This window comes from Diabrotica undecimpunctata, chromosome 8 (genome assembly GCF_040954645.1).
Source record: "Diabrotica undecimpunctata isolate CICGRU chromosome 8, icDiaUnde3, whole genome shotgun sequence".
Taxonomy (NCBI): domain Eukaryota; kingdom Metazoa; phylum Arthropoda; class Insecta; order Coleoptera; family Chrysomelidae; genus Diabrotica; species Diabrotica undecimpunctata.
In genome coordinates, this window is record NC_092810.1 from 55,435,255 (window position 1) to 55,454,446 (window position 19,192).

Genomic DNA, 19,192 nt, shown 5'->3' on the forward strand with positions numbered 1-19,192 from the left:
TTTTATTATTTCAGGGTTCAAACCTAAAATAATTAAGAGATTAAAATACATATTATCTTTATTTTCAATTTAGTAAATGGATTGTTTTAGTTTAAGTTCTTAAAAATGTTTAAATTTATGAATTCAATTCACATGTTTTAGTAATTTAAGTGATTTTCGGTTTATGTAACTTTAAATGTAAGCTAATCAACTCATATCGCCGCTTGATAAGTAATACAAATAGGTAACTCGAATTTTAGCTGTCTCATATAGTTAGCTGCAACAAAATAACTTCTAGTATATAGGAGTATATTTTATAAACGCCTTAGAAGTTATTTTGTCATAGTAACAAAAAAGTGTGAAAAGTCGACCACTCAAAATTGCAAAAATTCGAGTTATCTAATTGTAATAGGTATTAAGGGGACAATATGTTATGTACAATTCTTTTTGTTAACATTAAAATTAAATACCATAGCAAAATTAGAACATAATCTTATAGTAACATATGTAATATGTAATACAAATAATAAAATATTACCTACCCTCTTTAGTATCTCTATTTGCGTTGACATAGTTTTCTTCATTGCAGTTTGGATACACTAAGATATCTTTTGACCAATCTGATTCGAGTTCGTGGTCTTCTCTATTCAACACATCGGAATCCATTTCTTTACTACAATTTGGTTCTGATGCATACATATTAGATATATCATCAGGTTCTTCTGGTCGTGTGTCTTGATTGTTCCACATTTCTAGTTGCGAATCAATTTCATTTAATGTTTTGCCTTTGTTTTCAGCACCAACGCCCTTCTCCATCATCAAAAGCAATTTTGCTATTTTTGCCGTCTGGAAAATATCCTGAGGTAATCTTAAAAGAAATATACAATATAAGTACCCTAGCTTTTATATTTTAAGTACAACACTCACCGGTAAAATTCCTCGTGCGTTTTTTTGTGTGGCCCATGAATCTGGCCACTTGCTCCATTTCAGTTTCATCTAAGTTTAAGATCTGCAACACTGTGGCAATTTGTTTTCGTAATCTTGACGATGTCAGAGTTTTAGGATTTTTAGCACCACAATTCTCAGCAAATTTTCTTAAAGCTTTTGAGCCATCTGCCCATTTTGAGGAACTTCCCAAAAGACCAAACAGAAATGGATTATCTTTTGGCACGATGTCTGTAGAGTTTCTAACAGAAAGCAAACTATCCACATATCTTTGAATATTTTTTGAAAAAAGTACTGGTACTGCTTTGCTGCCTTTATCAATAGTAATAATTTTTTTAAATGTTTTGAAAGAGCAATTTCGCTTTCACTAAGTATATTTAGACACTCTTCCTGATTACTGTTAGTGGAGTTGTTAACATAGGATTCAATTTTGATGTACTGCACATCACCTACTCTTTTCCTATTCAATACGATTAAAAGGGCAAGAGCAGCTTCTGTTAATTTTTTAAATGATTTTTCATCATTTCAATTTATATTTAAATTTGTCAAAGAGGTTTCAACCACTTGCTGCACATAATCGTTAAACAATTTAATATCTTGAGTTACTGGTAATGTTTGTGGTTTGAGACACTGCTTTTCGTTGAGATCTTTGAGAGCAAGCGATCCCATAGAAAATTTCCAGTTTTTGTCCACCAGTTAATTAAATCTTTTAACATCTTTTAAACTTTCTTCATAATTTGGAACTGGTAAAATAATGTCATTTTTAAAGAGTAGGGATTTGGCAACTGCAGCTACCGCCATCAATGTGGTTCTCATATGCAGTGCTAAAGAAGGCGCTTGAAAGGAATGTGTAATTTCATCATAACCCGAAATTATTCGAGTCGCTGCAACAACTTTATCGAAATGTTCAGCTTTAAGTGCTTCTATCACAGTATTAATGCCATACAAATCTTGTAGAGGAATTAACAATCTATCTGCCTAATTCACGAATTTTATTTGAAACAGCACTTCTTATATGGGGCCTTTTATGCTTTCTTAAGTAATCTTCCGCATATTGGCATATTACATTTCCCTTTCCATTTAATGAAATTCGATCAGCCTGCACGGTTTGGCCTTCACTTGCATATTTAATTCCTGCTTTGTTTTCCTTATTATAATAACATTTTTTTGCATGTCGCTTCATTTTTGTTTATATAAACCTTTGCAGTATATACAGGGTAAGTAATCTGCTGATACAGAATTAGAATTTAAAAAAGACGAAGGTCTCTGGACAGGTCTAATGTTATCGGCTGCATGCAAATATGAAAAATTCCCTTGCTTTCTTAGGAGATCTAACATATGCTTTCTAGCAATATCTCTTTTGGGTAACATGGTTATTTTTAAAACACTCCTCTTTAGGATGTTTTCTAAAAATATGCCTCGAAAAATTTGTTACGTCCAAACTGCAGTATAGGCAGCGGTCTCTCTTGTTCCACACCCTTCCTTTCCGCAGACTACATTCTATACGTTTGCCCTTCGAAGTGCTGACCTATTAAAAAAAGAAAATAAATCAGTCTACTAAAGTCAAGGGAATTATTTAAAACAAATCACAGTGAGAAATTCTTACTGACCAATATCTAAAAAATTACAACATTTAAAAAGCCACAGCATAGTTAATTTAAGACAGAACAAATTTATTGACAAATAAGTAATTAATAAATTTTTGTCAGTCGATTTACTCTTGTGCAAAACTAATATTTTTATGTAAAAACACGATTAGAATGTTACAATGATAGCTTTTCTTATACAGATAAACTGTTAAGTTTAAATAATTTCCCCTTTTTAATTTTGTACATAAATAATAAACAAAAATAGCTTTGAGAATAGAATTCAACAATCTTAACTGTCTTTTCCTTAGAATTCAACAAATTCAATAAAACAGAGCATTTTAGTTATTCGGTTTATAAAGTTTATGTTGAATTATTTGATTATATACAGAAAAATTATAATCATTACTTACCTTCTGTTATCTTTGAATTTTGTTTCACTAATTCAACTAACCGCTGCCCTCGAGACATTTTTAAAATATAAAACACCGTAACCGCAAATTACTTTACTCCTTGAGTAAGAAATATGCAATACAAGACGAGCTCTGGTCGCTCGACTAATACCCTTTAGAGCTGGCAACAGTGTGGGATCTCGCGTTGATCGGAAAATATCTAAAATTTTGTATATAAGTCTTCCCCTTCCCTTTTCAGCTACGGATCTCGTTTCGCTTTTAATTTATCAGAAAAATTTAAGTTCAAAAATCTTTTCCCCTCTAAGTGTGCCATAATTAATATGTTAATTATAAAGATAGTTATGAACAATATACTCTAATAATTAATTTCCTATTGGTGGATCTCGGGTTGTCCTCGATTTAATCGGATCTCGCCTTGTTATGAAGACGTATATATATATATATATATATATATATATATATATATATATATATATATATATATATATAAACGTTATAGTACGGTATACAGATTGAACGAATTTAAAACGGAACATACAATTTAATATATGTCTGTTTGAACTGCATTTGAAATAGTGGACCAATATAAAACTTGGACAAAAATAAATCCATACCCGGTGATAGACATTGTATAAAATATCGTTCAACTATCTGTCTCCTTTTAGGACGCACCATATTCTATAGCACCGCCCAAAGTTAATGTTGCCAATCGCCGTGTATTAATCCGATTTGCGGTTCTTTTGAGAGTTATATCTTCTTCGTATCTTTAAATAAATCGGATATTTGCCTATATTTTTCATTGTATTTACCAATCTACTACAACAGACTAATAACAAAAATAAACTTAATGGTTTGTAGTTATTTCCTTTCTTTCCTGTGAATATTTTATGGTTAACACCTTATTTGAAAAACATCTAGAGGAATGAGATTGGCAACACCGCTCAAAATATTCATCTGACTGCTTAGGCTTAGATAAACGAAAGAGGAGCTTGCCTAATAGTCGGAGAGATAGAGCCGACATTTTGAACTGATCAGTAATAAAACAATGTTTCTAAAACATTTGATAAAACTCTACGTCACCGTCTGAATCTTTTATAGAATATTTTGTAGTTTTAAAATGATATTATGATAATGTTTTTTTTTTTCAAACTAAAGTCATATTTACTTTACAAATCACCTTTTTTTTTAAATATAAATATTTTACGAATTAATTTTTAATTGAATAAATGTTTGATATTAGAATGAAAAAAAAAATATTTTCAATATAATAGGTAATCAATTGAAATTATCTAATGATTGATAAAAATTAATTATGAAACCGGTTAAGTAATTTTATTAAATTAAAGTTATTTTATAATGTTAACTATTGAATATTTTCGGTATAACAAATAGAAATTTTACTTATTTTTTATTACAATAAAAAGGTTTTTAAATTTATATTGCATAAATAATGGTTGTTCAGATATAAGAAAAATTTGATTTATTATTACATTAATGATCAAATACAAAATATATTATTTCTATTTATCAATAGGTAAAATTCAATTTGTAGAATTCCTTTAACATTTTACAAATAATTATTAATAAAAATCAATTTAATAGTGGAATTATCAATTTTTTAAGTTTTGAAATTTACTTTGTAGATATTTTCAATATTTTTTTTAACTTTCAAATTGATTGAATTTTTTTTTTCATTAGTTAATTATAATTTTACAAATTCTGATTGGACATTAATTTTGCATCATTATTTTAAAATATTAAAATAATAATGATGCGCGTTCCATTTAGATCAGTAATTCTAGACGCATGCGCTAAATGTAATAAGTATCAAGATGCTTATATCCAACTTGGTGAAACTGACTTCGATTGTAATGAAGTTTTTGAAACCTTAGAAACTTTCATATGTCACTTATATGGAACAGGATTGACGAGAACAATTCCAAAAAGAAAAGTAAACGATGTAAGATTTTCACTATTTAACCGGCAGTATAAGTTGCATGATGTGAACGAGCCTTTAAAAAAAACTAAAAAATTTCGATGCTTCAAGCTTACCACCATGTCAAGATGAATTACACCAACATCTACTGCGAGCTCATTATATTTCAAATATTTGGACAAATGCTCATAAAAAAGTACCAACAGAATTGATTGTTGAAGAACATGGTTGGGAGCTTGAAGATGAAACATATAAATTCAAATGGTTTAGTGGACCTCAGATGCCAGAATCAGATCGATAAGTAGTGATTGAAAATGAAGCAGATAATGAATGTGATATTATTGAAAGTGAAAGTGACGAAGATGATGAATGTGATGACATCAATGAGAGTGAGAAAAATGACGAAATTTTTAAAGTTTTTCTAATTTTTTTTTCTTATCGGAAAAATCGTTTGAAAATTTTTGGAAAAAAATCATGGTATAACTTACAGAAAATCGAAAGGATTCTACAAATTAGATTTTACCTCAAAAAATTACGAAAATTTTCATTTACGGAAATTTTTTTGGAAAATTTTGAGAAAAACTCTACTTGACGCTTTTCAGAATAGTAACAGAAGTGAGCATACAAATTTTCAAATCAATTAGTATAAAAGTATCATAATAAAATCAGTTTGAAAATTGTTACCGAGACCTAAAATGCGCAGGCAAGTGGTACATTTGACCCCGTTTTATGGCTCTCTGTACCAACCCAGCTGTCCGCCCTTTTGGATTTAGAGTTTTTAGAGGCTAAATAATGAGCCATGAAAATGGCGGACATATTACTTATCGTTAATTTTTCCCCAAAAAATTGCAACTTCACCCCTGCCCGCCACCCCTTATGTATCCACTCTCGCGTCCGCCCTTTGAGATTTCGTCTAGTTATACCAAGATCTTACTCTGGGCAAATTTTCAGCCATATTATCGATCGTTAATTTTTCTGAAAAAAATTACAACTTCATCTCTGTATAGCCACCCCCTGTACCACGAGGGGCGTCCGCCTGTAAGGCGAAGTCTTAACCCAGTTACAATGAATATATTCCAATAGAGAAATGTCATATTACTGATGAGTTCAAAATTTCGGCTATATCTCTTGGACTATAAGTCTATAAGGAAGCCATGTGATTTGACAGCATAATAACTGCTTGTTTAGTCTAGTTTTCACAGTGATTCTAGGCAACCTATTTGGGCGGAGTTTTGACTTGTTCTTGAATTCAGAATCCAGCAGTCCGCTGAAGTATTGGATTTTTATAATATAATTATTTGACAACCTTTTGTTGGCCAACCACCTAGAGCGGAGTTGAGCCGAAATACATTGATTTCGTATGTTCCGTTTTAAATTCGTTCAATCTGTATATATATATATATATATATATATATATATATATATATATATATATAAACGGTAAAGTACTCTAACACAACCAAAACAAATGTAATAATTAAAACTTACCTGGTGAAAGAATGTCGTAAGGCAACAAGTATTTGCAGTATATGTCGTCGAGTTTTGTAACACGATCTTGTGCAGATTTTGGTATTTTCATAATATCTGACACTTTAGACCATTTCTTTTTTTCTATTACCTCTCTTAAACCACCCAAACTTTGAACAGTCTGGTAAAGTCTCGGCAAATCAATCTCCATTCCGCCAATCTAAAAATTTTTAAAGTTTAAATACTGTGGAAACTAAATACAATTTGCATTGCATGTCCAACACTTATTTCACCTTCCCAAATCAATTCTACAGACAAATAAATGGTGTCCCATTGGGCTCCCGAATCTCCAGTAATTTCCAATATCTTCATGGAAGATTTCGAGACACGACCACTATCCGCATCAATGCTCAAACAGCATCTTGGCTACAATATGTTGACATACATACGTCATTTGGCCTCATGGCAGGGATGCTTTAGTACATTTTTAAACTCATATGAGTGGTATCCTGTTCACGATGGAGATGGAAACAGATCCACCCCTATAGTTCCTCGACCTTTTCATAAAGAAAAATTAATCCCAAGGTTTTCACCACTCGGTTTACCATAAACCCACCCATACCACCTGTCATTTGCATGTTAACTCGCATCGCCCACCTTCACAAATTAATTCAGTCATTAATACCCTTGTTTCCAGATCAATAAGCCTTTGCAAAGATTCAAGTTGATCCGCTGAGGTCTCTTCTTTAAAACAAGCCCTCATCCAATATGGTTACCATGAGAATCAGTTCAATAGGAGCATCCACAGACATCAATCTATCACACAATTCCAATCTAAAGCACTTGCCAGAAGAGAATCAGCACAAAATACTTCGATCCAGAGCCAGCTGTGGGAGTGCCAAAAAGCATTCTCCACGACCGAAAATAAGCCTCGGTCCGAAGGCAACATAACTCTGGGAAAATATACCGGTCAAACATATAACAAAATTTATATTGGACGAACATGTGCTAATAGAGCTAAAGTACTGCGGAAAAAAAATGGGACTGTTTCCTAGAGACTTGAGCTGCAGACTCTGTAGCAGGTAACCTGAAACACTACTCAACCATATCTTGCATAACTGCTAGGCACTAGATCGCATTACCAGTATCCAGAAATAACATATATTTCCAAAACTGGTAACAAAAAATGTTTTTTTAAAGGCTTTGGATTATTGATCCATTCAGCCACGGTATATAATAAATACTGTTTGCTACAATATTAAATATACGGATACTATATACATATACGCACATATACCCACTTATGCACGCACATACATATATAGGTATTGTTAAATAAAAATAAAAAAAATACAAAAAGGAAGTGGAAACATTAAATTGACCTCTATTTACAAAATATGTTAATATCGGTTATTTTTCATGTATATAATAGAATTAACAGAGAGCAGATAAAAATATAGAGAATGATATAAAACTAAAAAAAAAAACGCCATCGACGTGTATAGTAGATATGTATTGGCGAACAATATTTCTATAGTAATTAAGTAGGAAGCCTACTTTATTTCAACTAGACCAACTTCAAATTTGGTTTGAATCTTTGAGGTTAAACCAAATAGTGATTCTTTTAATTTATTTTTCGTTACTATGGTAACTCAATATCTGTATCTGTAGAGCAAGGAGGGTGAGTTCAGTCCCACAGCTCTTGGGCCACAATTGGCCTACTGTGCTTCCTCCCCAGGGATCTGTCGTCCTTAGCTCATTGTCCATCCTGCCGTCTCTAAGAAGGAGGACAAGTCACCAGGGGACATCTTCCTAATGTGGGCAGGTGTGGGCCAGGGCTCGCCGAAGGCGTACTCTCGTATTAACGACAACTCCGGGCATTCACATAGAACATACTCTACAGTTTCGTTTTCTCGTTCACATTCCTGTATAGAGGTGTGTCTACTAGCCCCAGTGCATGAAAGTGTTTGCTTAGTTGACAATGACCAGTTAAAAAACCAACTGTCAAGCGTAGGTTTTTCTTTCGATAGCAACATTGTAAGTTGTTTATGTATTTTATTATTATTATTTATATTTGTAACTGTTTGTGGTGAGATAACAATAAATATGTAATTTTTTCCCCTAAACCAAGTTATTATTTCCCTTTAAAAAGATTCTAATTCCTTTTTGTATTTTTTAGGAAAGAAAAGCCTATCTTTCCATCCAGCAGGAAGATTCTTGTAAGCGGCGTCCATTTTAAATAGCTTAGGAACCTTCTTGTATTGTGTTTGTCCAGGAGATTCATGTAAGTACCCCCTTTGATTCACTTTTTGTAGTTACCCCATTCCAGTCCCCTTGTTATTCACTTATCTACGACCCAGCTCTCCAAACAAACCAAGAGCAGCCATTCGCAAACGTTTCGGTTTGTTTTGCTTACCCTATCCCTAGCCCAGCAATTCCTGTCCCCAATTTTCAACCCCCTATAGTAATACCCTATGTGGTAGGCAAAATAACCGTCACACATTTAAGCTGTACAAAGGATTAATATTGAATATAATCAATTCACACATAGTAGAAGAAAACCTTATAGAAGTATACGCAAGCTTTAGACCGGGAAGGTCATTTATTAACCAAATACTTAATCTTACCCAGTGCATCGAGGACGGATATCAAAATGGTTAACGAACGGTGTCGTATTCACTAATCTAACGGCTGCATATGACACTGTTAACCATAGAATAATTCTGAACAAAATGAAAAAAAGTTACAAAACCGTTAAAGTCCTCCGCTCAATTCTGACTAACCGACGTTTCCACATTGAGTTACAGTTATAAAAAGGAAAAGCATGGAGCAGCATGGAACGAACTAAACAGATAAACGATCATAGCCATCCAATATTTAGTCATATTCCTGTACATAAACGACTTAAATCTAGATGATTCATTGACACAGTCGAGTCATTATCCCACCACGCAAAAGCCACGAGATCATAATGTGGAGAGAGCAGCAAACAGGAAATATCACAAATACCGCAGAAGTACGTCCACATGGTACACAACTTAATTGGCTGGATGTAAAACACTGAACAGACTTCTGCAGACTGCGTACAGGTGTCGGAAGATCCAAACACAATAAATGGTATTCTGAGAATATATTGAGGGAGATGACAGCTGTGCATACAGCGTGACCCAATCAATGAGACATCAACTAAAGTGTTGTCTGGTTGACTGTGAGCAAGAGTGTTTTGATGCAGTCTCAACTACGTAGCATTAGCTTATGTAAAACCACTGCGTACTAGTTAAACGAAATATGACAGGTTTAGCTTTAATTCAATTTTGTATGGACATTTGAATGTCTAAACATTGTCATTATTAAGACACTAGGTCTATGATAAGGGATAGCATTTTTTAAGGAAACGCACAAATTACCGGCTCGAACAATGACTTTCTCCACTGAGTGGAACCAACCAACTCTTGAGTTTATAAATTTTATACCATTTTACAAAAGAAGTTTTTACTTCATATTAAGTTTTCCAACCTTTTAAATTCTATTTGAATGTATTTTATTTATTAATTTTACTGTGCTGTATTTTAATTCTTATTTTAAGTGGTTTTAACTTAAGTAATGTAGTTTGTACACTAAGTAAATTAATAAATTAGCATTTAGTTACGTCAAAGATTTTTTAGCACAATAAAACATTGACAATTATAACTTATTTAATTAATCTAATACTTACCCAAGGCGGATGATTTAAAGCAATACTTTGAGTCTCAAGGTACTTCTTAATGGCTACAAATTCTTTATAGTTAGGACCCCATCTATACAGCATTTTATTGACATACTGATTGTAAGCTGTAAATCTCATATCGTCCGTCACTTTACATTCTGGTTTGAAATTACTAGGAGGTACTATTTTACATATTCCGAATTGTTCGGCTTTGTGACGAATTCGTTCTATATACTCTAGAGGATCCTGTAAATAATACAATTATGTATTTCCTAAATTTAGCAAATTCAGATGCTGAGAAATCGTAGACATACGAAATGAAAATATACCTGAAATTCTTGATCTGTGGGATGGAACACAGGCGCTTCAACCAATTTTGCTGGTTCAGTATGTTTCGGAAAATCTGAAACGTAGACGGGAGATATCGCATCAGCCGCCTTGGTCTTTTGTTTCTGTGGCTGCCTTTTGTACAATTTAGCGCTGGATGAAGAGCTGGCGCTCGGAGAACTTGGAATCTTATATTTAAATTCATCGATGTCTAGTAGTTTTTCTGAACTCTTCGACTTAAATAACTGCTTATTTTGAGCTTTGGATGTTGTCGATTTCGCTGTAGGTTTTTGTGGAACATAAAACTGTTTACTGTCCTCTGCTTCTAAGGTTCCTTCTGATTCGTCTTTGTTAGTTCCTTTTGGAGTGTCTTGTTTTATTGAAGGCTTACGAAAGTGACCTACAAATATTTAAGTCACTGATATATTGCATTTAAAAGTGTTTTTACCAAAAATATATTAAAAACTTACTATAAAACTTAATATATTAAGTACTTATCGTCTTGCTACTCTTCTATTCGTCCATAAAGCATGCATTTTTGGACTAGCTACAAAATATAGTAGAATTATGATGAGATGATAATAAATTTAATACCACAAAACCAATTAATAAGCAGCGGAAAAAAGATACCTATTAATAAGAAAAGTTGGATAAGAATTCTCAAAACCTGATTTCCAAATATAGGAAGCCATATTAATTTTTGTTTTTCTTTTCGCAATAGTCAAGTCCTATCTGCCAAAAGTTGCTTTTTTAATATCTTTGGTGTCTTTAAAAATAAAGTTAACTTCCATGTTTTTTGTTTAAATTTTTTTTTAATTGTGTACTTAAGCTCTAATTAAAACAAGTTACTATATATATATATATATATATATATATATATATATATATATATATATATATATATATATATATATATATATATATATACACTCATGGACAAAAATATCGAATATTTTGGAATTTTCTAATTTTTGTTTTTTCAAAATAAAGTCTCGTCAATCAAGTCGTTTATTGTAAAATAAGCTTACTTTAACAATTTTTAATGAACAATTTTTTATGCGGAGATATCCCAAGGATATGTCCAACTTGCAAGCATGCTGAGAAAGATGCAAGCAGTAATAAGAGCTAGAGGGGGGAATACTCGTTACTGATCATGCACTTGTTTCAGTTAAAACGACTTGTTTAAGCAATTTAAATTATCATTTAAGTTTAGAGTAAAATAACTTTATTTACCTAATACTCATATAACAATTATTTTTTTAATAACATTTATTTTTTTAACAATTTCCTCCGCATAAAAACTTAAAATTGTTCATTAAAAATTGTTAAAGTAAGCTTATTTTACAATAAACAACTTGATTGACGAGACTTTATTTTGAAAAAACAAAAATTAGAAAATTCCAAAATATTCGATATTTTTGTCCATGAGTGTATATATATATATATATATATATATATATATATATATATACTATACATGTATATAAACTATAAAGTAAATTTGTTATTCTTCTATTAAACATGGCAAAGAAATGTTTAAATTTTATGCAGTCGCTAACACAAGGTTTCTGGTTTTAATTTTTTTGTCCTAATTAAAAATTTTCTTGTCCCCTACCCTAACGACATGATCGATGGAACATAGGGAGTAAACTGTAGTAGCGTGGTAGCAACTATGATAAACTCAACATCTGTCTGAAACTAAAATCCATCTACACATTCAGCCTACATTCAAACAAGCATCTGCACTAACTAGGTCCACCTACAATCCATCCAACTGTATGGAGCCTACTATTAATACTCAGGTCGTCAGAGACGAAAATGCCACTGAACCTCAAAAAATTATACGAACAAGCTGAATTTTGCAGAGAATATTAATTTTGGGACTCCAAAAAACATGCAAAAATGTTTATCACTTTTACCCCCGGTCTTCCCCTTAAAACCCCCTTGTAGGGGTGTAAAAACGCAAAAAAAAAGATTTACCAAGAATCAGGACATCATAGAAAAAAATGTTTCAAATAAAAAATGTAGCTAAGATGATTTTAAACAAAAATGTTTATAAGCATTTTTTGTGTAGAATGAACCGTTCTCTTAGAAACAACGCTTAAAGCGACCGTAAAAAATCGATATCTTATAATCCAAGTGTCCTATCGACAAAAATCAAGATGCGTTTTGAAGGTAAAGAGTTTAGCTTTCGTACCTATGCTGTTTTTTATTTTGTCGCAAATAATCTCAGATTTTATACAGGTGTTAAATAAATAAACGTGGCTCGATTTTTGCCATTTTTATGATTTTCACGAGGTCAATACAATCTATACCTTCCATGACTGACCACTATAAAGTTTAGATTACTAGAGTCTAATCTTTAATACGTATAGCATGAAATTTTAGTTGTGAGGCATTTGAAATATACTTAAAGAACGCTGGATTTAAACTTTCACATAACAAGCGATCTAAAACATTTAAAACTTTTTTTTTTTTTTCAATTAAGCTAGTACGTTTTTCAAAAGAACCAAACTTCTGCAATAAACTACACCCCAAACCGTCTTCTTAAATGCATTTCCCGTGACGTGTGATTGTTTGTAATGTAAAACATTAAATTCTGCGTTTTTTATTCATATTTCAAATGCGTTATATTTGTTGCCACAAATCAAAATTGAAATTATATGTCATAAGTTTTAAAGATCAATCTCTAAAAATGAAAATTTTACTACAACTGGTCAATAAAAGGGATCAATTTTATTGGTCTCACGAGAATCGTAAATAATGGCAAAATCGCGCCACGTTTATTTATTTAACACCTTTATAAAAACTGAGTTTATTCGCGGCAAAATACAAGCACTGCATAAGAAAGCTGCATTCTTTACCTTTAAAATGCATCTTGATTTTTCTCGATAGGACACTTGATTCAAAAGATATCGAATTTTTACCGTCGAGCTGATACAAATTTTATTGAACATTGACTCCGCGGGTATAACTGACATTCAAAATCGACGGTAGCTTCAAGCGTTGTTTCTAAGAGAAGGGTTCATTCTACCGGTTCAAAATTATCTCAGCTACATTTTTTATTTGAAATATTGTTTTCTATGATGTACAGATTCTTGGTAAATCGATTTTTTTTGCGTGTTTACCTTTCACGTGAGGGGTTTTAGGGGGAAGTCCGGGGGTAAAAGTAGTAAACTTTTTTGTATCTTTTTTGGGGTCCCAAAATTAATATTCTCAGCAAAATTCAGCTTGTTCGTATGATTTTTAGGGGTCAACTTTCTGACGACTACAGGAAGCCATAAGCATTATTGCCATAAGTACCATTTTCAAATTTTGTATGCCCTTAGGCAGGATTTGCTTTGTTTTTTTTATTTAATTTTTAAGTATAATAAATATGATTAGTTAATATTATGTTTTATTTGTCCCAGCCAAACTCATTTTTCAGATTTGCATATAAGATAAGAGGTATTACACCTGAGAGACTGAGTTACACGAAGCCTTGACCAATTGGCTTCCAACGTTAGTTGAAGTTTTATTGTTTTTACTGATGTTATACTATACTATACATACCTTAGAAAATCAACTTGAGTTATGACATAATTATCATCTCAAAATAATCAAACTATAAGTATTATAGTCAAAACTTACTTGATTTAGAAGATTCATCATGCTTACAAGACTCATCTTCAGATTTTGACGTAGCTGTACTAGAAGGCCTTCTGGATGGTCTCCTAAACGGTGTACTGATTGCTTCGTCATTTTCTTCCCCAAATGCATAAACACTACTCTCGTTTTCCGGAGAGAAAGCATTCAGATTAGGCGCGCTGTCGGTTTTACTTTTACGAAAAATTAATTTTCGATCCAGTTGAGGTTTCCCAGAATCTGACAGCTTAGAAATGTCAGTTTTAATAGGAGTGCTTTTCGCAGAATCGGACTTTGAGTCGTTTACTTCATGTTTTGAAGAGCCTAATAAAAAATATACATGCCGTTCACGATTTATATGATCACTCGGAGCCTGCATAGTCTTATTGATTAGGAGTTCTTAACTTAATTAAAGTTTAAAGGATTAAATTGTATTAATATGATGTCTATGTGTCACAACGACTACTATAAAACATATGTGTATAAGCGAAGAACAACAAGAGATACAATTAGAAGATTATCAAGAACAAATTATAATGAAAGACATTTGTAGAAATTTTAGAAGAGTTAACTGTTCACATCAGAAGGCATTCGTGCATTCTGGTACATTTTACACCGCCGTATATAAAATAAATATATAACGTTTCTGGTTCATAGAGGTACTTTTCAAATATTTATGCGGTCGCTGCACAGTAAATACTAAACAGATACACAGTAATGTTCATTTTCTATCAAACCAGATGGCGCTGGGTAGTGTAACTACTTGTTGGCTAAGAATCCTGCCTTTCTTTCCGAGCCTGTCTTCAGTTTTAGGACTATACAATGAACTCCCAACTTAACCGAAACGTGTCAGTTTTAACGAAGAGAGATTTTTAGCGATAAAAGACAGGCATTAGTGGCTTCTGGTGCAAAATATGAAATTCCACCCTCTATAAAACGAATAGGAGAAAGGGTACCCGTTAAAATAGGCAAAATGCCCTCACTCCCAGAATTTTTATTAGTACACCCCCCCCCCGATCCAAAAAATAATGCACTCTTTTATAAACGTAGGCTTGCTAACTAAACCTTAACCATATACAATATTGTCAGTAAGCAAAGGGATTTTTTGGAATGAGACTCAAGGATCCCGAGGAAGTTGTGAAATATCCAGTGCAATTTATATTTATATTTTTTGAAAAAGCCTCAACTATGCGTGTGAAGGGAGGGGGAGGCGGGTTAAAATTGGGATATTGTATTTTTTAATCACATAGAACGTAAAATAATGAAAAAAATTGAATTCTGGGAGTGAGGACATTTGAACTATCTTAACAGAGGGTACGCTTTGTTTCTGAAAGATAGATGTATTTCTCCAATAATATAACCTATAAATATTGTTTTTCTGACCTCTATGTTCGTTGAGTTTGCTACAATTTGGTGATTATCGTCTAGAAATATTTTATAGTTCTTTTCCTTGTGCCTTTCACATTTTTATACTCGCTGAAGTAATCATGTTTTTTTTTCAATGGTGTTATAGCCTGACAATATATTTGTAAATTATTTGTTGGGCTAATAATGCGTGTTTTTATAACATACACTGTTTGTTTAATTCACATGAGGGCTGGATAGTTAAATTACAATGTGAGACATATGGAGACTATAAGATACAAGAATCTAATGAGAAACCAAAGGAATTACAATTTTTTATAATCATATACTTATTATTACTAATTAATTTAAATCCCTACTTACTTAACTCCGACAGTGACTGTTTTAGTTTTTCAGTATCTATAGCTCCTGCTAACTCCATATTGGTTTCCGTAGGAATTCTTTCACCAAACTTTAACATTTCATCGTTTTCCTTTTTGAGACTACTTCCTGCTAGGGCTGCATCTTTTAGCCACTTCTCTATTTGCTCTTTTGACATGTTCACTTTTTCCTTCCCAAACCGCCTTCCTAGATCTTTATTTAAAAGATCTAATAAAGGAGGTGCGTGACCGCAAGAAGTTTCACACGATTTTGTATTCTTTGCCGTTTTTTCGTCGAACCCATGAAATATTTCATCTTCGTCCGAGGAAGACAGCATTGGAAGATAGTTTTGTGGTAATTTGGCACATTCTCTTTTTGGTTTTGGTTCAACTTTTGTGCTTTCTGGCTCTGGAGATTTGTTTGATTTTAATTTATCTACTCTATTCTGAGATTTTTTCAATTTTCCGGTGTCTTTGGCATTATCCTTTGGCTTTTCTTCTTTGGGCAAAGACTTTTGACTTGGTTCATCGTTTTTGGGTACAGGAACCTTTTCTTCATCTGTGTCCATGTTCTCGCGAGTATTTTCAACGGTATCTAGTTTTCTTGCAGGCTTTGTTTTGGTGAATTTCCTGTATTTACTCTTACTCGCAGAAGTAGGAGTGTTGATATCAGAAGTAGTAGATCGATCCGAATCGCTTGATGACATTTCTAATTGTTTTGTACCTAAAAAACCGTTAAACATTTTAAATAACAAACACTAATAATTTCATGTATGATTACATATGTACATCTAGATCTGCATATTTGTATGAGAGGACATATTGTTACTAGGGGACCAAGAAAACAGCAACACTCAAGGAGAGACGTAATGTACCATGCAAAAAACTGTGTGTCTAAAAATAACTGTCACGAATGGATTACTGAAGGTAGTAGATATAATCTTCTTTACATCTTTTGGGATCTATACATAATCTTGGGATCGGAATCAACTAAATCGAAAAAAAATACTGGGTATTCTAATAACAACCGAAAAGCTAGCTAAACTATTTCCAAAAATGATGTCCAGCAGACTAATGAAGTGTTACCAGTTCCCACAACATCCCACAGAAACATACATTAAAGGACGATTTTCGTACTTTTAAAGAAAACACCAAAACATTTTAGAATCAAAGAACGAAGCTCATGAATCAACATGAGGGTGCAGGATTTGAACTAGCAAAGTCATCATACCACGGAAACCTCCAACAATTTATGCAGAAGAACTGATGATTCATCCAACAGAAGTACTTCCGACGAGAAAATTACACAAATGCTGCTACTTCCTCCCCCAAATATGTTAGTACTGTTAGTAGTTATTCTCAAGAACTACCCAGACAAAATGGAGCCCGCAAATGAAAGAGGGTTCATAAAAGGTGCCATTATAAAACTTATCGATGAAGTTCCATGTACTCCTCGATATGTAGGAAGTACACGTTTGAGTAGTTACTTCGGGTTGATATGTACCCTGGAAGGGTATTTTAACATCATATTCTTAAAGAAAAAATAGAGTGGAGAGTTTTCAAGATTAAAAAACTCTCTAAATCCAATCATGTGCTCGGGTCTCTTCAGAGAACAAAACTGAGTACATGAAAGAGGCATTCACCTGTCTTGAAAAACAGAACCGCTTAAGGGAGTGCTGGATAATCCTGGACTCCAAGCCGGTTGCCGATGGGGGACTACATGTGAGTCTCCGGTTTCACGGACGAGGAGTTCGAGGTAGCATTGAACAGACTACACTGGACGTCCTATTAGCAACATCATCATGCTAGTTTTAAGTAGTTGGATGAAAGAGATCTACGTCAGCAAATGACACAAATGAACCAAGCTTACGGTAATTATTTTTTCTATTCATAATTATTTTACTAATCGCTTTTCTATTTCTGGATATTTCATATTGTCCAGGTGTTTGATTCACTCGGACAAAGACAGGCGAAACAGTTTACTGTGCCAAAATTTACGGCAGACGAAATAAGCAAAGACTGAAAAACAGTCAAAGCCATAGTAGGTCTACTAACAGGGCACTGTAAGCTGAATAGGAAGTTAAATCTGATGGAATTGGCATATGATGGCCTATGCAGATTCTCTCACCTCGAAGAAGAAACAGCAGAGCACATTTTATGTCAGTCTGGCAGCCTGGCAAATGTGCGGTTCTTTGCATTAGGCGAAGAAAAGCCACCGGCAAAGAGATACATGGAACGTTCAGTCTCGAAGCTATTAGACCTTTTAAAAAGGGTCAGGCTAGAGTAGGTAATCTAGGACTAGAGGACAATAGATTTGAAAGTCGCGGAAAGGTCGCAGTGGAATATATAGTGGAATAGGCCAAACGCCAGCTCGTTGAATCTATCTATCCAGGTGTTTGACTATTTGGTGAGAACCATGTGGCCTTATGGATGTGTCGTTTGAATGAATTTCGCAGAACGGCTAAAAATCTACTATATTGCATTTTATTTCCTTGTCCACTATGAACGACATTCCCAGCTTTTTACTGCCAATTGGTTTACCATTTTGTAAAATAATGTGTCTTCTTGTGTCTCTAATCTCATTATCTAGCCATTTCGTTTCTTGGTAGAAAAGGTGACAGAAAATTTGTCTAATTCAAAATTCGGCTTCTCGCTATCAGCAATGAGCCCTCTTTCGAATTCGTTTAAATTACTGTAATTGTTTCGTAAACGAAGCCTAGGGAATTAACATAACGTTGATAAAAATTAGTAGCAATCGATACTAAAGATTTTTTCAAACTAAAGGAAACAACAATAATTATAAGATATTTTTTGTATTAAAAATATTAAGAAGGGGTACGAAGGGTACATTTAAGAAAAAAATTCTCTCTCCTCATGCCATTCAATATGTAGCTTCGTCGATTTTCAATAATTTTTAAACTGTTTGTCCTTGTGTCGTGTTGTGTTAATGTATCATTTAATGTTTGACATTCTATATACACTAACAAGCATAAAATTAGGGTCACCCCGTAATTTGAATTTATTTTAGAAATTATTATTCTGTTTTAACTATTTTCGGTTGTAACATAGTTTACTAATGGATTTGTTGAAAAAAAAATTGTTGTCGTTGTTGTTTCGACAAGCGTTTGAGATAAAAAGGGCCCCTTAGCCTAATTACTAAAAACCGTTATCAGCACAGTTTTTGTTTCTACGGTTTTAACGTCAATTGTAAATTGTTTGTGTATTGTTATCACTGTCAGTGTATTGCAATGAGCATAAATTCTGTTGTGGCGGCGTTAGAAGATGGCCACGGTCAGCGCGAAACTGCGAGAAACGTTGGTGTAAGTCTCTCGAGTGTGCAACGAGTATGGCAACGGTACGAAGAGACCGGTCTGCTTACTCGAAGACCTGGTTCAGGTCGAGGAGGATTACAACAGCTAGAGATGACCGCTTTGTCACTTCTAGTGCTTTGAGAAACCGAACGGCCACGGCAGTTTCTCTTCGAA

At 33.2% G+C, this 19,192-nt stretch overlaps 1 protein-coding gene across 4 annotated transcripts in view; it reads right to left on the reverse strand.

Moving 5' to 3' along the window:
- Jarid2 (Jumonji, AT rich interactive domain 2) overlaps positions 1-19,192 on the reverse strand; it is a 91,491-nt gene that overhangs the window by 37,206 nt on the left and 35,093 nt on the right. For 3 of the 4 annotated variants that reach the window (XM_072540306.1, XM_072540305.1, XM_072540308.1), the window contains exons 5-9: positions 15,712-16,431; positions 13,990-14,307; positions 10,362-10,759; positions 10,042-10,278; positions 6,348-6,546 (exon numbers count right to left, since the gene is read on the reverse strand). In XM_072540306.1, coding sequence (XP_072396407.1) covers positions 6,348-6,546; positions 10,042-10,278; positions 10,362-10,759; positions 13,990-14,307; positions 15,712-16,431 — 1,872 coding nt within the window. The remainder of the gene's footprint in view (positions 1-6,347; positions 6,547-10,041; positions 10,279-10,361; positions 10,760-13,989; positions 14,308-15,711; positions 16,432-19,192) is intronic. The other variant, XM_072540307.1, reaches the window with a different exon arrangement.